The sequence below is a fragment of the Pongo abelii genome, chromosome 3, assembly GCF_028885655.2.
Source record: "Pongo abelii isolate AG06213 chromosome 3, NHGRI_mPonAbe1-v2.0_pri, whole genome shotgun sequence".
Taxonomy (NCBI): domain Eukaryota; kingdom Metazoa; phylum Chordata; class Mammalia; order Primates; family Hominidae; genus Pongo; species Pongo abelii.
Genome location: NC_071988.2, coordinates 44,104,257 through 44,127,975, shown reverse-complemented (window position 1 = coordinate 44,127,975; position 23,719 = coordinate 44,104,257). Strand labels below are relative to the sequence as shown.

The following is a 23,719-nucleotide window of genomic DNA, read 5'->3' as shown; positions in this document are numbered from 1 at the left end:
AGGTCTAAAAATTCTCCTTTCCATTTTCCTGCCCTTGATGTTAGGGGCTTAGTTGAGGTTCATGTACTCAAGCTCCTCCACAAGCTGAGGAGCAAAAACTCTGGCCATTTTCGTTCCTGCTTTCATTCCCTAAACTGAGGAGCTAAGCTGCTGTTTGTTAGGCAAAAAAACTTAGCTTTTTGAAGAAACCAACCATTGAATCCCAGCTCTGTCAACAATGGTGACTTTGGGAAATAAAGTCTCAGCTTCTTCCCCAAAATTTTTACATAGAATGAGGGAAGCATACATAGCTCAGCACAGTGGTTGTCACATATGAAGTTCAATAAACGGTGCTATTTTAATATTGACAGTGTTTAAACATATTTCAGTGTTTGCTAAAATCTTAGTAATATTAAGTCCTCTGAGGAATACACTTATAAAGCACACAACTCCAAATCACTAAAGTCATCTGACTGGGAAAGTGGGAAGGGGAAAGAAATTAAGCTTACAGAAAATGCTTTTTTGTACTACAACTAAAACTACTATAACTAAAACTACTTTTTTATACTATTATAACTGAAGAGTCATAGGTTAAAAAAAGGTGAAATTAGTCTGAATAAAAAAGACTAATACTGGTAAATTATTAAATAGCAAGCACATAGTACATATTACGTTTCAAGAACCAATTTGTAACTTATCCTTTGGCAGTGATAGAACAGAACACTTTGTTTTACAATTTTTTAATTTCAAATACTGTCATTTTCAAAATACTACCGTCGTGGTCTTTCAGATTTCATCTGTTTTATCAGAACCTGGAAGGGGGAGGGAAGATACATAAGATGATAATGTATGTATCTAGGACTACATCACAGGCTACTTCTATACATGATTTTAAGTAAATCTCCACTTAATTTATAATTAAAATGATTTCACAATAACTGTGAGCTCAAAATATCTGAGGCAGCTCTCAAGTCAGTTTAGAAAGTTTATTTTCCCAGGGTTAAGGATGTGCCCATGACACAGCCTCAGGAGGTCCTCACCACATATGCCCAAGGTGGTTGGGGCACAGCTTGGTTTTACACATTTTAGAGAGACATGAGACATCAGTATGTGTAAGGTGTACATTGGTCTTGAAAGGCAGGACAACTTAGAAGAGGGGCGGGGACTTCAAGCATAGGCAGGTAAGAGAGAAAGGATTGCATTTTTTGAGTTTCTGATTAGCCTTTCACTGAATATACAATTTACATGTGAGAGGAGGGTAGAGGAATGGTCAGTTATACCTTAATCTGGCTTAGTGACATGAAGCAGAGAAAGCAATCATTTATGCATTTGTTTCATGTGAGCAGAAGGAAGACTTTGAGTTCTTTGTCCATAAGGAATTTCCTTGTGAGCAAATTTTATCTTTGTGGCTGTCTTATTTAGGAATAAAACGGGAGGCAGGTTTGCCTCAATCAGTTCCCAGCTTGACTTCCCTTTGGCTTAGTGGTTTTGAGATTTCTTTTTCTTTCATATAACCTTAGTATTCATCCTTGATAGTGTTTATCCCTAAAAGACATTTTCTTCATTCAATTCATTCAAGGTAGAAGATAAAAATCAATGGCTAAATGATGTTATCTTGCTGTAATACAGTCTGCAGTCTGGTTTGTTTGTTGGCTGAATAAACATGGCAGCTGAGAGCTTCGGAGAAATATAGCCATTTACTGGCTGTGAAATCTCAAGTTAACTACTCTAAAATCTGTTCGATTATGAAATTTAGACAATAATTATTAAAATGTCATTATGAGTTCCTGGTAATACCAAACACCTGTCATTTTACACAAATGCGTTCTGAATGTCTGAAAGACAGCTCCTGCCCTTAATTTAGATGTAAACCATTTAGTTTCAAACTAACCACCTGATAAAATCTATAAACATTTTATCATGAACTAGAGCAGATGTCTATGTTATCTGATGTCTATGTTATTTGAGTTTACTGTTTAATAAATGAATTCATATCAATTAATCCTGCTAACAAATTTGACACTTAAGGTGATTCTGAAAATCCTTTAAACTTAAAGTAGATGGAATCTTAAGTATGGGGCCTTTTAGTGTCAGTAAAGAAAAACTGCATGCAACAAAATATAGCAGGTCCTCACTTGTTGAGATTCATGGAAATTGTGACTTTAAATGAAATGATACGGCCGGGCATGGTGGCTCACGCCTGTAATCTCAGCACTTTGGGAGGCCACGGCAGGTGGATCACGAGGTCAGGAGTTCAAGATCAGCCTGGCCAACGTGGTGAAACCCCGACTCTACTAAAGATACAAAAAATTAGCCGAGCATGGTGGCGCACGCCTGTAATGGAGGCTGAGGCAGGAGAATCTCTTAAACCCGGGAGGCGGAGGTTGCAGTGAGTCGAGATTGCGCCATTGCACTCCAGCCTGGGCAACAGGGCAAGACTCCATCTCAAAAAATAAATAAAAATGAAATGACGCATAAACCAATTTTTTTTCCTCATCAATGTTACAAACCACTTAAGGAAATGACATCATTCAAGGACATTGTGCTACGTGTCATTTTACTTAAAGTCAGTTTCTAAGAACCTTTCGATGGCATTTAAGGACTTAACTGTAGTTACAATTGAGTGCTTACTACGTGTCTTGCACCTCTGAATATTTAACGTAATACCTCATTTAATCTTCACAACAACAACTTACGTAGGTAGTAGTATAATCTCGATTTTACTGAAGAGAAAACCAAGGTTAATTTGGCCAAGGTCACCTTACTAGTGAGTGGTTGGAACAGATATTTGAGAACAGGCAACATGGCTTCAAAATCTAAGCTCTTGCCTACCCGCTCATTACTCCCTTTCAACGAAAGACTAGTAGGTTATTTGAACCTGAATACCCTGAAAGTAACAAGCAAATTTTATAATTTTCTTTCTGTTGTCAGCATATTACAAATTGCAATGAAAATTCTTTGTTTTCCCACCAATTACTTAGAAGATTGTGTTTTCAGAACTTTTATAAAAGCATCTTTTGGAACTTCAACGTTGCCAATTTTCCTCAGCTTTTTTTTCCCTTCTGCTTGTCTCTTCAAAAGCTTCATTTTTCGGGTAATATCACCACCATACTGAAAAATATTTTAAAACATTGGAAGTCTAAGTCACTCTAAAGAGAAACAATCATATGATTACAGAGGCATCAGTACAACCTTAACAACCATACCAATTATCCATAAGGCAGACATCTCTCTAATTTTCCTAGCAGATCTAATTTTACTGTCTTCTCAAAGAATGATAAAGGCTTTAATCTGGATGGAGGTGAAGATTCCCAAGGAAACCTAGTATAATAATATGCATGTCAAGGAAGAATTATCAATCTCCTTACTGATTCTAGGCTTGGAATTTTGACTATAAAGCCACAGTCTAATATAGGTAACTCTTAATCACATAGGAATAAATGTGCCTTTGGAGAAAGAATTGATCATTCAAGTCTCACGATATTTAAGAATAATTTTTCTTTTTTTGAGATAGAGTTTCCCTCTCACACAGGCTGGAGTACAATGGCAGGATCTCTGCTCACTGCAACCTCCGCCTCCTGAGCTCAAGCAATTCTCATGCTGCACCCTCCCGAGTAACTGAGATCACAGGCATGCACCACCATGCCTGGCTAATTTTTGTATTTTTAGTAAAGATGGGGTTTCGCCATGTTGGCCAGGCTGGTCTCGGAACTCCTAGCCTCAAATGATCTGCCCATCTTGGCCTCCCAAAGTGCTGGGATTACAGGTGTGAGCCACCGAGCCCAGGCAAGAATAATTTTTTAACAGCTGAATAACAGCAAACTGGCAAAACAATGTCAAGAGAAGTAGACTTCATCTGTAAGATAAAGCCATTGTTTTCAAAATCTTTCATTATATGTTAGATCAAGAAAACATGTTACCCAGATCATAGAAATAACTGTTGTAAAAATCTTCCTTAGTATTACATATAAGAACAATTTTCATAAATAATATTTTTGTAAATTTTTATTTTATAAGTAAGATGAAAAAATATTTAAAGATATGGGCAAAATGAACAGGTTGCCATGGTCAAGCTGAAATTTACCTATTCAAAAAGAGAACTTGGAAACAAAGAATGTGTAAAAACCAACAATGGAAATCAATAAGTTTATGCCCCCTTTGATTTAAAACCCATAAGAGTTATATTATAAAGTAGAATAAATACAACCAGATACATACACATTTTGCCAAAACGTTTTTCCTATAGGCTTTCACACTGTAAAAGAGAAAAATTCGTTTAAGTACATAATTCCATTATACTGCTTAAAAGCACTTTCTTACCAAAAACAATCTCCCCTTTACTAGAAAATTTTAATGATAGTATCATTGCCTATGTAAAATTGCCATAAGCGTATTAATTAGATACTTCAAATGCTCTTGTATTTATTTTCATGTACTTGGCATAAAAGAACAAATAAATTCAACATGTTTATCAACACACATTAAGAAAAAAAGGTCAAGGCCTTGTGGTAGGCTTGATTAGGCCAAATTCAAGCACGATGTGACCTTGATTACAAGAAATATATTAGGTTATTTTTTACTCAATCTAAAAATTACCACTCAATCTAAAAATTAACACTACTACTTCAGAAAAACAAAGTATGTTTATTATCTTATTACTGCCTCTACTGAATGTGGATGGAGTCTAGGAAGATTGATATATCCACCCCAGCAGTTATAAACTAATCTATTTCTATAATGTTTGAGAAATTTCTAGATCACTCTAATTTTGAAAATAGCTCCATCTTTATGTATTCCTTAAGACAGAAAAACCTATTTTTTTAAGGTATTCTCTCAACACACTTATGTTAGAATAAGCAATTACTAACTGTCTTAAATTGCACTTTCCAGGATGTTCCCTGGTTATCATCTCTACTCTGCCTGATCTCAGTATTTACGAAACACAGAATAACTAACCGAAGCAAAACAGTGTTAGGAAATGAAATGTATTTCAAACAGTGGGCCTAAAATTAACGTCAAGTCTATATTAACATGATGGTTGTATTTCCTCATTAGGTTTGGGTTAAGGTAGAATTTAATAGCAATTTCCAGCTTTTCAAAACACTTCCTGTTTCCCAGAAGTCTTAGGATCATTAAGGAAAGGAAATGGGAAGTGCTACAAGATACATCCTGCCCCTGCTGTTACAAGCAGAGCAGCTTATTCAGTGTTCTTCATTGTTATTTTTGGGTTTTTGTTAAGAAACTGGGTCTCACTATGTTTCCCAGACTAGTCTCACAGCAGTCCTCCTGCCCCAGCCTCCCAAGTAGTTGGGATCACAGACTGTGAGCCACCACACCCAGCCAGTGTTCTGATTTATGTATTATATTTCATGAAAGACTAGTGTCCTACAGAAATTAGCCTGTCTTCCATATCTACTATAATTCATGTGAGGTCCCTAATCTAGAATGCAAATCCTAACATGGTATTGGCATTCCTTGATTTATAACCTCCCTAGCTCTGCGGAAGTGGGGAAGCAATATTAAATGCTTTGGGTTAAAAAAAAATTGTAATTTTGTCATTTGGAAGACAAAACCTTTTAGTTTCAGTTTCTATTAATTTATAATCTACCTAAAGGGATAAAACCATAAAAGAAATTCCTTACCCAGGAAATTCAGTATAGACATTGATATGAGTGGAAATTAAAACAGTTCCTCAAACCCGTATACATTATACTAACTGCAAATCACACCACCCAATGGTGTTATATAAGTAATTCAAAGTAACAGTCATTACTTAAATCAGAAAACTGGAGAGCACTATCATACTGTTTCTACAAGTAAGAATAAAGCATAGGCCAATGTTAAATTAAAATGTTCAATATTCTTTCACTTTTTAGGTATATCATTTCTGAAACTGGCTCAAGAACAAAAATGAATTTCAACTCACGTTTCTCTTGCAATGACTTTACTTCCAATAGCAGCTTGAATTGCTATCTCAAACAGTTGCCTAGGAAGAGAATCCTTCAGCCGTTCACATATGGCTTTGCCAATTGAATGCGCTTTGTCTCTGAGACAGAAAAATACAACTGTTTATATATCCTAAATAAGAATATTTCAAGTATTTTTCTAGGTCAGTTGCATAATCAATGTAAAGGTGATCTCTTAAGAAGGTTCAAATGGAACTTACTTATAAATATCTCTTACTGTCTGAATCATCATCAACTCTGATTTAAAAAAGTAATGTATGATTACAGAAAATTTAGAAATACATTAGAGAATAGAAACCATTCTTGATTCTCTTTCCTTACCCGCTGAAAACGGTTAAACATTTTGGAATGATTATTTTAAACAGATATCTTTCTAGTCATTTTTTTTGCATTTTTTTGTATGATCAGTGTTTATGATATATTCTACCCTCTTATTTAACAGACATTTTTATGTCACTAAATATTACTCCACAAGTTTTAATGGCTGAAAGTAAAAATATGGGTGCTTTGTAATTCATTTTAACCAATCTGCTGTTTCTTGAACACGTGGGCTTTTTCCTTTTTATAATTTTTTTACAAATATAAAAGGGCGTGGTGGCTTACGCCTGTAAATCCAGCACTTTGGGAGGCCGAGGCGGGCAGATCAGAGGTCAAGAGATCGAGACCATCCTGGCCAATTAGGTGAAACCCTGTCTATACTAAAAATACAAAAATTAGCCGAGCATGGTGGCACGTGCTTGTAGTCCCAGCTACTCAGGAGGCTGAGGCAGGAGAATTGCTTGAATCCGGGAGGCGGACGTTGCAGTGAGCAGAAATTGCGCCACTGCACTCCAGCCTGGCGACAGAATGAGACTCCCATCTGAAAACAAAAACAAAAACAAAAAAAACAAACAAAACAAAACAAAAAAACTTGTTCCCAATTCTAAATCCATCATTATAAAATGTTTAAAACTTTTTTTTTTTTAACATGGTAAGGTAAAGGGAAACATTTCTATGACACTATTCTTTTTGACTATTATAGCTCTGTTCTATTTTTAGCAGTCTAGAGAGAAGTGTGGAAAAAAAAGAGAAAGCAAAGTTAGTAGGGTGAACTCTATTTTAATTACCTTTAAAAGTTTTTTAAATGCAGCTGCTCAAACAAAAATAAATGAAAAACATATCAAAAGTATTTTCACATCCCATGATTAGTTTCTATTCAACTTACTTGTGTACAACAGTTACTAGCTCCTCTACAGTATTTCCATTCAGTAGAATATCCATTTTTACAAGTTCTGCAGTCTGGTAGCCTGCATCTTCGTAATCAAAACTAAAAGGAAAAAAGTCCAAGTGATAAATATTACACTTCCCGAGAGATTACCTTTATTACTCTTTACTCTTTACTAAATGTCTACTTTCTACCGCATTACACTCCCCAAAGAGATATAAGTTTCCATCAAAATATTACATAAACAGTTTCTTGTGAATAGATCTAAATGTTATCTTTTTATGTTTATTAAATCAAGGGCAAAAGCAAGGGGAATATGTTTATAAGGGAAAGGAAAGTAAGTTGGTGAACCTGACAAAGAAAATGGTTTATTGAAGACAAATATCATGCCTTCCCAATGTTCCCAGCAGCTGGGAGGCTTCAGACAATACTATATAAATGGATCATTTTCAGATTCATGAGTTGGGTTTCTGTTTAACTTTATATTACCAATGACAACTCTATGTTTAAATAAATGCTATGACACTCATAAAATACCATTAATAAATGAGACCTTTGGATTTCCTATTTGGCTCTTCAGCTTGCACCTCCCTTCACAGGGCTTTTGTGAGGATTAAATGAGTTAATACATGTAAACCACTTAGAGCAATGCCTAGTACATAATAAGCGTTTAAACAGAGCCTAGCTTAGCACACACAAGCACTTAGTTTCAGCTATTACTTTTAACAATGTGGTCAAAGCTTGCAATGTTAGTCAAAACAGACATTTAAATGTTTAACTTATAAAACTGAAGTCTAACAAGAAAATTTCAATTAGGCTTACAAGTTGTCCCAATCACAGACAAGAATATGTATACTCCTATTGTCTTAATTTTAAAAAACTGGTGCCTGGACTTGCAAAATTATGTTTGGTTTCTAAAGATTTTCAGCAGGAAGGTCATAAAATGACAATAATACACTCTATTAACAGATTATTTTCAGAAGTACTGTTAAAATCCTTTCTTCAGGAAGCATCACTTATTATACATTTACTGTATGAAAGATACCATGTTAAGTATCATACAGAATACAAAGCAAATAGAGAATAAAACAGACATGGTCCTTAACTTTGAAGTTGTTACAGCTCCAGCTATGTTGTGGTCCAAAATATTAAAAATCTTAAAAATTTCTTAACTCATTTTTTCAAAAGAAATCATTATAAAAATTGTGTTTCTGTTTCCAAGCAGCCCAATCGATACCTAACCTCTATTGAAAACATAGGTATGCTAGTGTTTCCTTAGAATGCAGGAAACACATTTGTAATTCCAAAAAGCTACTAGTTGCTGTTGATTCTTGCCTCTTGGTATGAAATAAATTTTTTCCTGATCTTAATTCATAGCCTATGATGACTTTCTGTTGTTAAGTGTGGAACTGACTGCCTATGTAAAACATCCATCTTGAACATAACAATTACCTTAATGCTGGAAGCTGGAGTATTTTATTTTTATGTAGTTCAAAAATAAATCATGTTCTCTCATTAAATTCAAAATGTAAGTTTCCAAACGAAAAGGCTTTTTAAATGCAAACTAAAATTGACAGACTTCTGTTAAAAATATTTATAAACATTAAACCTAGTAATCTTCCTTTCAACTCTAGTAATTTTAATATGCCCCCTCAATTCATTTTACTTTAAATTTCATTGCCACTTACTTGCTCAAGGTCTTGTCTGAAAGAAGACATAGAAGAAGAAAAAACTGGGTGACAAAGTAGAAGAAAATCCTCAATACAAAGGAACATGAAGATTCCTTGGTAAGAAGAATTATATATGCTAACTCTCTTCACTGACAAGATGATTAAATAAAGTTAAACTTCCAAGTCACTGTAGCATATTCGTTAAACACTGGAATTTGTCTCTGCATGTTAACATTAACATTCATGCACTGTGTGGGAGTTTTATAGATGTCAATGTTCATTTTTCCCCTTCTGCTTCCTCATGTTTCACATCTGTGTTCTACTATATACTATCCTGTAACTTAAGATTTTAGGGCATAGTGAGGGTATCTAGAATTATATGCCCCAACAACAACAACAACAACAACAACAACAAAACAGCCTCTCAGAATGCTATGTCCTGAGTTCCTTGTTATTTAATAGTAACTCTCCTTTCACTTTTATCTGGCTTTTCTCCATGTACTCCTATGAGATACACAATGGTTTTCATGACGAGGACAACCTGTTCCTGGAAAGACTAAGTTATTAAAGTGTTCACTAATGGAGAGGCACATTTAACATTTTTTACAGACTGAATATGCACTTTTATTTTTCAAATGTAAATAGATGCTCTTGAGATTGCATAACATACAAATACATTTTAAAAGCGCCACTGAGGTTATGGTAAATTTTTGAAATTAGGTCTAATTCTTAACAGACAAGGAATACAACTCTTCATGAAAAGGGGACTAATTTTTTTTGTTAAAAGAGAAATAAAAGTTACATAATCTAAGGAAACTTTTCTCCTATAAGCAAATCACAAGTAGTCTGTAACACCTATAAAGTTGTTTCAAGTCATTCTAACCTTAGAGTATGATTCTCAACTATCTTCAAGAAAGCTGAAATTACTAAATAAATGAAGAATTAGTATACCCTTGCTCATCAATATTTCAAAAAAGTTGGTCAGACATCTTAGGTTCTCATTATTTTTTTACCTAGCATATCCAGAAGATAGGGATTTCAAAGAGTCATAAAAATCTACCACAATTTCATTCAAAGGAAAGAGATATTTAAGCATAACTCTATTTTGATCAATAAATATCATATTCTTCTGAACTGCTCTTCGAGCCTAAAAAGGGAAGGAAGAAAATGGGTTTAATGATAACCTACTCAAATACTGAGGAATAATGTATTTCTCTAAAGGTCTAGTAAAAACTATAGGCAGTATTTATAATCCAGAGAGAAACATTTTATATTTCAATTACATTAGGCTTGCTACCAAAGCTTTTAATCTTTACCTAACAATTTTATCTTTTAAAATAAACACTATTTCATTTAACAGTAAATCAAATGTAACTACATAAAAAGTCAAAAGTCCTAATTTCTTGTTTTACAAATAATTAGGTCCAGAGAAATTAAAAGTGTAAGACCAAGATTACAATCTAGTTTTTAACCTAATCAAAACTCAAGTCACCATTTGACACACTTTCCAATATGTGTCAGAGTATTTCACATAGATATTTTTAAGGAATATAATTACATACCATTTGTGGATTAAATCATTTATTACAATGTGGTGAGAACTAAAGCAAAATGGGAGTACCTTCAAATTTATGGTCCCTGAAGTGCTATAATTATCTTTCAAACTACTCAAAAAGGTGAAAAGAAATTATACATTTAGCTAATTATCAAATTTCTTTCCTTTGGGCTAAAATATCAAATCAGTAAATTACACAAATTATCAGAAATATTTTTATTTAAAATCAAAATAATTTAAAAAGTATACATATCTATGTGTATAGATATAGACAGATATATATATGAAAATCTCATTAAATTCAGTATGCTCAGCAGAAAGAAATCTTTTAAAACCTGAGTTGGAAATCATAATTTCAGAGGACTAAAACCTAATTTTGTATTAAATTGTACTATAGTTACCTAATTTTGTATTAAATTGTATTATAGTTATACCTCGCAAAGCATCATTATTTTTCCAGTGTATTCATCTGGTGTGATAATAGTGCCCAAAACAACTGGCTCCAAATATTCTGTTACTTTTGATTTATCGGGGAATTGTGCAGGATTGATAATTGTAATTTCTTTTTCTCTATGTTCCTAAAAATTAGAAAAAGCAGCAATACTTAAAATCTTAATATAATGATTATCATTTTTCTTGTTTGCCTTATATTTTAAAATCCCTCCAGCTGCAATCATTTAATAATAACAAGTATTAGTAAACAATATATTCCAATTATTGATATTTACTAAACATATTTCATGGACCATTTAGAAAAAGTATGACAAAAGAATACACTTTAACCTGACACTTATAAAACATTATAGTTTAATAAGTTAATTTTGTTGGAAAATATTTAGATTGCCAAAATCAGTATTTGTTTAAAATGAACAGATTGCCACTTACATGGAATACAATGTTGTTTTCATCACTGATTTGAAATTTAAAATTTCCCAGTCACCAGAATGAATGCTTCACTTTTTACGAGATAAATTACTTATGACCAAAATTACATTTTTCATCTTTGTGCTAGAATCAGAACATTATTTTCACTACTAATTTTACCTTTTACTTTAAAATTAAAGTAAAACTTCAAAACTAGTTTTGATAATGTGGAGATTATATCAGGTTAAGAAAAATATTGCATAAATTAGTTTTCAAAAAAGTTCTTCATCATTAGCCATAGGGTAATTCAATGTTTATTACTACTAATCAATAAATATTTCGTTTAATACTTAATCAGCTACTGGTATAGTAAAAAGCTTATCCTGCATTGTATATACACACATTTATTTTTTCCAAGAGACTAATGCAAAACAGTACTAAATACCAAGTACCTTTATCAATTTTGATGATGACAGTACAGCTTTATATGGAACAGTAGGAGTTGTTAAAATAACAGAAGCATTATATTCTTGCTCCAGTCGCTGGTTGAAAACTTCCATGTGCAAAAGTCCAAGAAATCCTAGCCTGGGGGAGGAAAAGACAAATTCCAAAATGTTTATGTCCCCATGGGCCTCATTTTTTTTTTTTTTTTTTTTAATGAACATATTGTTACTTTAAGGGAGGGATGGAATTAAGAGTCATTCAAACAATTCACAATATAATTAAATGCTAGCATAATTTCATTAAATAAGATTAAAATCTTCCATTGGGAATCTATTTTAAATCACCATAAAACTTACCCATAAAATGTCAATCCACAACGTGAAACAGGCAGATAAAAATTGTTTTCGTTCACTTTACACTAATATAAACTTATTTTCAGTAAATGTTCCAGAACAATGCACCATTTTATACCTCCCTTACTTATAAAGATATTTTGAAAAAACCTCCCTTTCCTATAAAAATATTTTAAAAATACATCATTTACACCTCCCTTTCCTATAAAACAAATGTGAATGAATCTTACCTCCAGCCAGCACCCAGAGCAAGGCTGCTATCCCGATGAACTGTCACACTGGAATCATTTAAAGTCAGTTTTTCTATAGCACTCTTCAGATTGTTATATTCAGATTGGTCTAGAGGATACATTCCTGGGGATACAATGATTTCTAATTATCACGTGATAAGCTGCCTACAGACCTGTCAAACCACATGTGTAGTGCTGCCAAGTTCCAAATTAGTCATTTACCTTTTAAATTACTTTCTTGTATTTTATTGACCAAAATATTGGTTTGCTAAAAATGTATGATTATTTGGTTTCAAACTATCTTACAAGTCATTAGTCTGAAAGAATATACAACCAGACTTGCACTCCAAATAATGTTTTTAATGTTTTTGAAAAAATACAGGGAAAAGAAAAAAAAAATATGGGAATTAGGCCTATTAAGAAACACAGTGTAATTTCAAAAACAAAAGCACAAGACATTCCACAACCCAAATGAAACTTTATTATTGGGTAAAAATAGGAGTAGAAATGAAAACTATACTGCACTCTCAATTCTCTAAGGCAGATTATCTACTTAAAACCATAGTTAAATTTTGCTTTTTGGTATTTACTGACAAAAACTATGGGAATCACTACTGATTCTCTTTCATCTGACACCTCTGAAGTCCTCTAAAATCCAGATGACTGACTTTGCCTAAAGGTAGGGGTAAACAAAGTTCCTAATTCCCAGTGAGAGAGACTGTAGGGCAAAAATTAAGGGCTAGATACTCAGCACAGAGTAACTTGATGACCTTCAATCAGGTCTTCCTTTTTCCAAAGTAAACGAAGTAAAAGATTCTGAAATTATGCGTACTTGAGGCAACACCATTCTCTGTCATGTCTACATTAGTACAATACAATATTAAAGAAAGTCTATCGAAGATGAAGGCACTCAGTCAGTGTCTACTGATAATTACTAATAAGAACATCCTAATTAGAAAAATGTTTCAAATATAATAATGAACTCCCTAGAAAAATAAGAAATTTATATTACTGTATCCTATATATCACAGCTTCTTCCTTAAGAGCTTATTTCTTAACACATCCTAAATGATCTCCCACATATAATTTCATCATACATATGAAATTATAAACTGATAAACAGCACAAAGAATTAAGTGAAACAATATGCTGGAATTAGTGGTTATTTAAAATAACCAGAATGTGTATTTTTTCCTTAACCACTGAGACAGACTTTTAGTTTAAAAATATCATGGCCCTCAACCTTTGAATTTGTGAACTCCTCACCTGCAAATACCATTGGTTTCGCTGATTTAAACCCAGGCAAGGGCTCCACTGGTTGCTTATGTAAATATAACGTATCTCCTATTTGCGCTTCAGTGACATCTTTCATCCCAGCAATCAGATAGCCCACCTGTCCTGCATATCTAAATAAAATTATTATATGCAAATATTTACTGCTTTAATGTTTCAAGCACATAACTCACAACTAGTTCTACCTTCCCAGGAAACTATCATACACTTTCCAAACTTAACATACATTTTGAAAATAAGTGCTATATATCAATTATCAAACTCTGAAGCTTGTCAGCAAATGAACACACCAGGTCTTACAATCCATTAGACCTCTCTACTTATAAACCTAATGCCTTTTTCATGATTCTGCCAACCTTTGCAATTTAAACAGCAGTTTCTAAAATATATGTAAATACAGTGAAACTAGTAAGTAAAAAAGCATTGTAAGTACACTTGTGATGTCTTTTATTAATGAGTTGTGTTGAAAATGTTCTTTAACAAAGGAAAAAAAGGTAAATTTTTATCCAAGAAAAATGTTAACTCTCAACAAACTGGACATTTGATGTTCCTCCTGTAGCAAAAGAGCAAATCCTATGAGTTCGGTTTAAGTTTAGTTAAAAAAAAAAATCCCTACAAAATTAAAATGATTTACACTTAGAATGAGCTTTAAGAACCTTAAATGAAGATGTGATAATATTCAGTATATATGGCAGAATATAAATAGATATTAAAATATTTCAGTAAAATAAAAATAGACTTTCTGACTCAATATAGTGCTGTTTTTAGACATACAACACTAAACACTCAAATGTGATCTGACAGTCATCTGGTTCAATAATTTCTACAGATGAGGAACAGGACCTTACAAAGCTCAAATTATGTACCCAAGGTCATGTCTCATCAGTACCTGATATGGAGTAGGCACTCAATAAATAGTTCTTTTACAAGTCAATTCAGATGTTTTTCTAATGCACACTACCCTTGCTAATCCTACTCCCCAAGAATTTTAATCAAGGTTTTACCATGAATTCCACGCTAAAGATGTATTAAGGTTTCTATTATACCACCTTTACATTGGAAAATCTAGTTATGAAGAAATGTCAAAAATGATACCCAATATGGATATGGGTGGAGGGAACTAACTCTTTCATTGTCTCATCAAATACATCAATATAGGATCCAATCTACCCTTAATCATAAATCTAGTTATAACTAGTCATTTAGAATAAAAAAAGTATCAACTGACATTTCTATTGTCCTTCACACATGAGATTCCTTTTGACAGAGCATTTACTGTATAGTTGCATTAGTTTTTTTTTTTAAGTTACCCAATGAGGATCATTCTAAGCATACCAAGTTGAGAAAAATGCAGAAATAGAACCACATACAAATAAATGCATTTTAATTACTAATGCAGATTACTTACAATTTATGAGTTGGCTGCTCATTAGGATTCAAAACTCCTACTTCATTAACTTCGTATGTCTTTTGAGTATGTGCAGATACAATTTTATCTCCTTTGGAAACCACTCCATCAAATAATGCTACATTGGCTATCACACCTCTATACTGGTCAAAGGTGGAGTCAAATACCAAAGCTCTCAGGGGATTTTTGCGATGCACTTTGGGACTAGTAAATATAAGTAAAAAGTAAATATATATATACTAAATTAAAATCTTAATAAAATTCCTATTTTCAACTTAGATATTGTACTTAATTTGAGTTCTTGAGAAAGTTTGATACACAACAGTCTAAATAAAGACCTTTTTATAAAATATATTAGATTTAATAACCTCTAGTTTTAACAAATTATTTATGAATATATTTGTTCAGCTTAAAGCAAAGGAAAATAACTGCCAATGTACTGAGGTATATTTTATAATGATTGTCATGAAAAGACCTCTATCAATCATCTTTACTTTTTCTTTTACTTTACTGTACTTGCCTTCTATGTATTACTAAAAGCAAATAAATTTATTCTCGCTCCCTGCAAGAATATTTGCCACATCCATTAAGCTAAAATAACAGTTGAAGCTGACAGTCTTTGAACTATTAAACACGGACAGTTTTTGAACTATTAAATAGAGACAACTGGTACAAAAATCACCAAATACTCACGGGGGGATTCTTTCAATAATTGCCTGAAGAACACTCTCAACATTTGTCCCAAGTTTAGCAGAAATCTAAAAAGATATATGTGAAAAATATAAGCATTTAAAGTTAAGACTATACTTTTCTATCTTGATGACCTGTGACTTATGATCAGAAGGAAAAAAAAATCCAATAGTTACCAATTTGAGAAATACAGCAAAAGGAAAAGAACAAAGCAAACAGTATATTGACAAATACCTCTTTTTCTATTATAGTTAGGTAGTTCTACGGTTCTAGAATGGAATTACGAGAGTCCTGATCATGGTATTGAAAGAGGAATAGACTAAGAGTTCAAAATCTGGGTAACAATCATGTCTCTGCATTGAATGCATGTATTTCACCAGTATCTATCTCTTTGAGCATAAATTTCATCATCTAAAAGATGAAGTGATTATTCATATTCTGCCTAAATCTCAAGGTTGTTGTGTGGATAAACAATGTATGTGAATGGCATAAAACCATAAGGCATCTTACTACTACTTTAGTGTTCTCACACCAGAAAAGTAAGCCAACACTCAAACCACACGGTATGACTGACCTTTATCACTAGTAATAAATGGACTATCTCTGAAATCCTGACTTCAAACTTCTTACTCTTCACATTCACTCTAGACCAAGATTTTTCAGTTTCAGCGCTACTGACATTTTGGGCCAGATAATTCTTTGTTTTGGGAGGCTGTCCTGTGCATTATAGGATGTTCAGCAGCAACCAGGGCACCCCATTTACCCACACGATGCCGGTAGCATCCCTCCCAAGATGTGAAAACCAAAAATATCTCCAAATATTTGCCCAGAGGCAAAACCACCCACCACTGACAACTATTGCTCTAGACTGTAGGACTTTCTTTACAACAGTCCTTAACTTGTAACTATTGAATATACTACTTGATGCTGTCCATCAGCTCCACCCTCCACTCTGTTTCTATCCTTCCCCAGATGGGACTCCAAGATCCATCATTAACAATCACTCTGGTTCAACCACTTTCTGTTTTCTTCTTATTAGAGGCAGCTGGCAAAACCTAAACCTTGACTGAATCCAATTATGTGTTTTTTCTATGCCCATATACAGAGCAGCTTAACATTACTGGAAAAAAGAAATCAAATAAATGGTCTGGTTCATTTCTTGTATCTGACAACAAGCTATCTTGCCTATGGGCAGCCGTGCTTCTTACATACTTAACTCCAAATCAAGAAACATCATTTAATGCAATGCAGATTTAAAAATTAAGGTTATTAATTTTAAAGTATGAAATGGAGGTTTGCAGACAGTGCTCAGTTTAGCAATGAACCGTTATGTTTTATGTGTTATGTTGTTTCCTCCTGGATCATAATCTCCTTTTCTTTTCATATGGATAGTTAATACTGAGCCATAATAATTTCACATCTGGGTTACTACTAATAGCTGGATTCGCTGTATCTCTTCTTACACCTCTTTGATCCATTCTCTGTAAGGCTACCTGAATGACTGGTTAATTTGTTTCTCTTGCTTTAAAATCCTTCCATTGTCGTCTTAGAATAATTTTCAAGCTCTTCAGCACAGCAAGAGTCCCAGCATGACTTGATTCCTGCATACCCCTACAAAGCCTTCTCATCCAATCTACCTTTCTGATCAGTAAACATGCCAAATCTTTTCCTAATTTAAGTCCTTTACACATGCTCTTTTCTCTTCCTGGAATGCTTTTCTGAAAATTATTCATTCCTCCACATTTCAGTTTATGAGACGCTTTTGCTAAGTTATTCCATGTCATAACATCTCTCTAAGAAAAAAGACTTTTCACTTTAATGATGGTATTTCACCCAGAATAATACAATTTGTTGAATGAATTTCCTCAACAATCTCTATCCTAGTCAATAATTCCTATGCTTACTTCTTTGTTTACTTATTTATTGACTGTCTGCAGAGAGGAAGGGGTCTTGTCTGTCTTGTTCACTGCCATACTCTTAGCTGGCATATACCAAATAAGAATCTGAATGAATTTTATTAAGATTAAAATCAGAATAGTTAACTGTATTTTAATATAACACAATCCAAAATATAAAACCATGTATAACTTGCTCTTTCAAAAATTAAATGAGATTGAAAGAAAAACATTACATTGCTGCGCTGACATACTTTACACTACCATGTAGTATAGCAGTTTGGCTGTGGCTGTTTAACAAGCAGATCATCATTTGAAAGGTAAATAAAAATTCAAATTTAAAATGGTAGCAACTTTGATATAAATAAAATCTATTGTTTCCTAGCACTACTGTAACTAGCTTTTTATAAAATAGGTTTTTGTCAGTTCCAAGAATGATACATACAAATCCCTTGACATTAGTTTGAACCTGCTCTTCAAAGACAGTATTTCCACTGGGCAAAATGACACACAAGAAATACTGCAGGGAGTTTCAGAAGGCCTGTGTTTTAGTCCTGGAACACTGGCTAACTAAACGTGTGATCTTTGGAAAGTGATAAAACCTTTGAGCCTCAGTTCCTTTAACTACAGCATCGCAATAATTTCTGTATGTCCTAAAAATATAAAAAGGGCTTTTGGTAAGGATCAAAGGAAATAATAGTAAAATAAGTTTGTAAAACTATAAAAAAACAGCATATAATGCCAGGTTATCAAATACCATGAAATTTCACTTAGCCCAATTACTTGAGACTTTTTTCAAAGTATAGTCTTTTTAGGAAAGTATTTTACCTTAATACATTCATCACTTGGAATATCAAACACTTTCTCAATTTGGTTTTCAACTCTTTCAGGATCAGCATTCTTCAGATCTATCTTTAAAAAAAATCCGTTATGTGTTAGTATAATAAAGATAAGATGTATTATGTATTACCAGTATTCGGAGGTAGTTAAACGGTTACCCACTTTAACCTAACTGACCCCTCTATGATATTTTTTCAAAAGCAGTAAAATAATCTATATATTAGCAGTACAATTTAAGAACCATGATTGAAAAAGAGAAGTTAGGTAGCAGAGCATGCAAAAAAAACTTAAGCAGTTAGCTACCCAGGGCAGCAGAAGAGATCAGTAGTAATTTATCAATTAAGCAGCATGTGAACTGATTTTAAAAGTTAAGTTAAATACAACATTAAGTCTGACAACAAGCTGTCTTACCTATGGCCTTCTTTTAAACTTAACTCCATTATCAAGAAATATAATTTAAAGCAACGCAGATTTTAAAAATAAGATGCTAAATTAATTTTAAAATATGAAATGCAAGTTTATAGACAGAGCTCAGTTTAGCACTAAACTGTCATGCTTCCTATGTTGTATTGTTTCTTCCTAGATTATAAACTTCTCTTCTTTTCCTATGTATGGTTTGATCTGACAAACATGTTTCATCTGCCCTGCATCCCTTCCCTACAGAAATGGCCCTCAGTTACCGCAAGATAATTCAGGGGAACTATCTTCTCAACTCTGTGCAAGGGTGACTTTCAGTTGCACCTTCTGTTATATACAATTCAAAGAGATAAATCCCACCAATATATTTAATAAACAGCTGGAGATCCCTCATATAATAAATAGTACAACTGACATTTAAACACTAATTGTATTCTTAGGAAGTGAAATAACAACACTGTTGTCTCACTGTAATTACCTTATTTATAACTGGAATTACCGATAGCTGTGCTTCGAAGGCAAGAAAGAAGTTTGCTACAGTTTGGGCTTGAATTCCCTGAAAATATCAAGACACAAGATACTGAGATGACCATTCTATTATCTATCACAAAACTTGTAATTTAAGACCATTCCACACATCTTCATCAAGAGATTTTGCATCATGCTAATAATAAAATTAAACAAAATGCCATGTAGCTACCCTTCATACTTTTCTCTCCAACTTACGTCTTTGGGGTCAAAATGAAAATCGCTGATGGTAAAGCAATAATCACATCAAGTAGAGTGAGCCAACAGACAGTCTACTAAGTTTGAGATAGGAAGCCTTTAAGGAAAGGTACACGGCAGCTCAACTATGATACCTATTTTTCCATGCATCTGAATCATTCTCTGTAATAATTCCTTTCAGTTCAGAAAGCATTTATTGGAGGGCCTTTTCTGTGCCAGGAACTACATCAGGCACTGGAGAAACAAAAGATGTAACATGGACTCTCAAGGATCTCAAAGCTTGAACACAGTCATCAAGGCTGTTTATAAAGCCCAATACTGCCTATATGAGGTAGAGATTGACTTTCCTTGATGGGATCAGGAAAGGCTTAACACAACACCGTCACCACAACCACTAAAAAAAAGTTGGGTTTTGAATGAAGAGTTTGTGAGAAACATGTATCAAAAGCTTATATTCACAGCTCTTATATGGTCATCTGCTTAATGTCTTTATGGTTTACACACAAAAGAGCTTAGTAATGTTACTGATTTTTTAAAAACCTAATACTTCCCAAATTATTGCCTTTAAATCACCTAAAATGATCTGAAAACTAATGATTTATTCTCAAGATCTGCTAAAAATGGATATAGAAACCTCAGATTAAGAACTGCTAAAGTTGGTGGGTTTTGGTAAGATGCATTGATAATATGATGTCATACTTCAAAAAAATACAACAATCTTTTGAACAATTCCAATTTAAAAACTAGTCAATTCCAGAGAATGCTTCAGTGTAATAATATTTCAAGTTAACAGGACGAAACCATATGATTTTCAATAAGTAATAGATTAAATCTATTTTTCAAACACAAAAATTCTAGTTCCAAAACACATTTTAAAGAAAAACTCTTGAAACAACCAAATAGTCATGTCATATCACATGTCACATCATACAAAATGAAAAGTACCTACCTCATTTGCATCAACCACAAGTAAAACACCCTGGCAAGCAGAAAGTGACCTGGATACTTCATAACTAAAATCAACATGGCCCTGAGAAACAAAAATATTGATACCTGTAAATATGAGTTAATTTTTTAGGAAAGGGCATTATGGCAAATTTATTGACTTTACTTGATAAAAGTTGTTAAATACTCGTTTCTTTTCTGTAGCCTGCACTTTTGAAACTGACACTAACACAAGAACACAGAAAATAAAAAGCAAAGGCAGACGTTTAATATTCAGTTCAAAAATTAAACAAGGATCTGTTTGCACTACTGACACAATGTTGACTTTATTAACAATACGTGCAAAATTAATATTAAACTTACGGGTGTATCAATGAGATTTAAAAGGTACTGCTTTCCTTCACAATTGTAAAAGAGAGATGCTGTCTGTGCTTTAACAGTGATTCCTCTTTCTCGTTCCACTTGCAATTTATCAAGAACCTGCTTATTATTCTTTGTTTTATCAATTGTCCCTATAAACAGAAACACTTATTGATATTTCTCTGGGCTTTAAAAAAAGAGAATATTACTTATAAAATTAAAATTTAAGAGTAAAAGTAATTCCCAATAACTCGCAGCCATCAGTTAATTATGTAATATAAATGAAATACCTGTAAGTTCTAGGAGCCTGTCAGCTAAAGTACTTTTGCCATGATCCACGTGTGCAACGATACTGAAATTTCTAATATTTTCAACAGGAAACCTAGACATGTCAGGTTTTTCCTAGAAAGGGGAAATACCACATTTAAGTGTATAAATTTTGCATACTATCAAACAAGTACACCAATTCAAAGAATATTCTTTTAATCGTTGAATCATTTCTAGCATTTGTATTGTTTATATTATTCTTCTAAGAATAAAGACATGTATGGCTAAGTTCATATTACAAGGAATATCAGTTTAATAGTCAAACGTAACTATACAGCTAAATAATAATCCCTTAACATTTCTACACCATTTTTAGGGCCAATCAGGAACTGAATTTATTATCGTGAATGGAGAATATAAGACACCTAGTACTTCTAAAGGCCTGAGAATACCCTGTCCAGTAAAACTTTTGAGGCAATGGAGCTACAGAAAAGCTGAAAGAAGAGAAATTTTCTGCTCCTATCACACATTTAATCAGGAATCAGATTTATTTAAAAATCTGTGTCTCTGAGTCTCAAAATTTTATTTTAGATACAATGCTGCTACTTTGCAGCTTCTCTGGTGAGAAAGAAAAAAAGATGACATCCAACAAAAGACTTATCACTTAAAACTTAAAAATATTTTAAAATGGAACTCCTGGTTTTTCGTGTACACATCTTTAACGTTTTACTGAAACACATCACAAACTGCTAGAAATTGTTATCAAGCAAAATATACCAGTTTTTTGTACTCCAAACATTTTTTTCCAATCAACTGTATATTTCACAATCAGCAAAACCATGAAATTACAATGAAATATAAAATTCACGTGACCTTTTAAGTTTGTTAATAGCCCCATACAAGACAGATAAAAGCAATTATAGCTGAAAGTCTGCCAAAAAAATTTAAAAAAAACCACAAAACTAATTCTGATGTTTGCCCTGTAGATTTTCTGTCCCTTCAGTTCAAAAGGTAGAGAATTGCACCGTCTTAAAACTTAAAACTTCGAATTGCAATATAAATCCATTTTTAAAACCACAGGCATATTAGAGCCAAAGCTGATTAAAGACAAGGTTTTGTCTTTCTGCCTACTTACAGCTTGCCTTCAGTCACTTCACTTTTCTGCCTAAACTCTATCCATTCACAATTATCAGAGTTGTTGACCCTCCCACCCTCTCCCATCAGAGTCAAAATTACACAGGTTTGCCTCTGGCTGAGGTAGAATGAAATAAAACTACAAAGACAGACCAAGCACTTCCAGCATTCTAGGTATTAGTCTAAAAAAGTCCACTTCTCACATCACACAAATCTCACAAATTAGCCACTGGATGTTTGATTAGTTCTGCATTCAACAAATGAAGCAAGACAGTGACAAAGAAGTAACTTGCCCAGGCCACATACCTAGTTAATTTGTAGGAAAATGGACGTTATATTAATATTTACTAGCAACTTTTTCAGTAGTCTTTTTAGGAGAATTAAATAGATGAATACACGCAGAGCACTTCGACCAGTGGCTCGCGTAAACAAATCAACACTTGACATTGGAAATGAGAAAACCCACGAAGTTAGTGACTTGCCCAAGGTCACACTAGTGAGGGGTGGAGGGTTGGGAACCTGAGCAGTGCTCACACTCTCTGCTCTGCCTCCCTGTACCAAGTCGCAAGCAGGGTTCAGAGCTAGTCCCAGAAAGCCCTATACATTTCCAAGATCGCATGGGGCACTCCAACGTTTTAAAACGTGGCTAAATCAGATTCCAGGGGGCAGTCACCTTGAATTCTGCGGAGCTGTAGAGCCTGTCGGTAGCCCAGGACTCTGGAGCAGCCCCCAAACTCGGCGCGGGCCGGGGCCCCTGGGCCGCGTTTGGGGCCCCCAGAAGCGCGGCCCCAGTGGCTCGTGGCGCGAGAGCGCGTGCGCACCCCCAGCCCCGACCCACGAGGGTCCACATGACCCGGGCAGCGGAGGCGTCAGGAGAGGGTACCGACACGCAACAGGAGCATAGCCCGTTTTTTTTCGAAGGTACCCCCACTAGGGTCCGGTGGACAGGACTCAAACAGACCCTGTGAAGCGAAGACAATGAACCCCGGGGAGCTCTGCCCAAGTACCAGATCCGGAAGCACCCCGAAGGCGCGGCGCAGCTTGCCGACGTCGGCACGCCGCACGCCGCACGCCGTCGTGACATCAGCGCGTCTTGGCGACGGGTAGTGGAGTGGTCACGTGAGTGCAGGCTTTCGATTAACTCCGTAAAACGCAGGGTGTAGACAGAGTACATATTAGCTTATATTGTCTGCTGAGTGCTGTGCCAATTCCTTTGCATTGTCTCTTCCTTTCTCACTACTGCCCTGTGGTGTGTGTACTGTCAGTTCCCCCAAACTACCTCTGGAAATCCGGACCGAGTGACTTACCCAGGAGCTCACAGGTGGGGAGCTGTGGAGCCTGGAGTGCCACCCAGGCAGTCTGATAACCAGGAGCCGAGGTCTTAGTCCAGGGACTTAAAGATGCTATTATTAGCACAACGTTGAGACTTAGCCTTCTACCTAATGGCAAAATAATAATGGCACTTTTAAAATCTAGAGG

At 34.2% G+C, this 23,719-nt stretch overlaps 2 protein-coding genes across 6 annotated transcripts in view; one reads left to right on the top strand and one right to left on the bottom strand.

The window, feature by feature from the left end:
- The window catches only part of GNPDA2 (glucosamine-6-phosphate deaminase 2), a 34,882-nt gene extending 25,043 nt beyond the window's left edge, over positions 1–9,839 (top strand). The window contains exon 7 of the mRNA XM_054553866.2: positions 8,847–9,839. Coding sequence (XP_054409841.1) covers positions 8,847–8,857 — 11 coding nt within the window. The 3' untranslated portion in view covers positions 8,858–9,839. The remainder of the gene's footprint in view (positions 1–8,846) is intronic.
- On the bottom strand, positions 704–23,324 carry GUF1 (GTP binding elongation factor GUF1). 5 transcript variants are annotated; one of them, XM_009239919.4, is made up of 18 exons: positions 22,914–23,324; positions 21,130–21,241; positions 20,843–20,991; positions 20,484–20,564; positions 19,287–19,364; positions 18,380–18,463; positions 15,660–15,724; positions 14,967–15,170; positions 13,532–13,671; positions 12,266–12,389; positions 11,691–11,823; positions 10,809–10,952; positions 9,833–9,966; positions 7,150–7,251; positions 5,906–6,025; positions 4,198–4,234; positions 2,950–3,090; positions 704–791 (listed from the first exon to the last, which is right to left on the bottom strand). In XM_009239919.4, exons 1-17 carry the CDS (start codon positions 23,322–23,324, stop codon positions 2,953–2,955), a joined length of 2,256 nt encoding a protein of 751 aa, XP_009238194.4. In that variant the 3' UTR covers positions 704–791; positions 2,950–2,952. The 5 variants fall into 5 exon arrangements, with proteins under 5 accessions (XP_009238194.4, XP_063579454.1, XP_063579455.1 ...); XM_063723384.1 differs by having other exon boundaries at positions 23,202–23,298; XM_063723385.1 differs by lacking the exon at positions 14,967–15,170 and having other exon boundaries at positions 22,914–23,298.
- Positions 23,325–23,719: the final 395 nt, after the last annotated feature.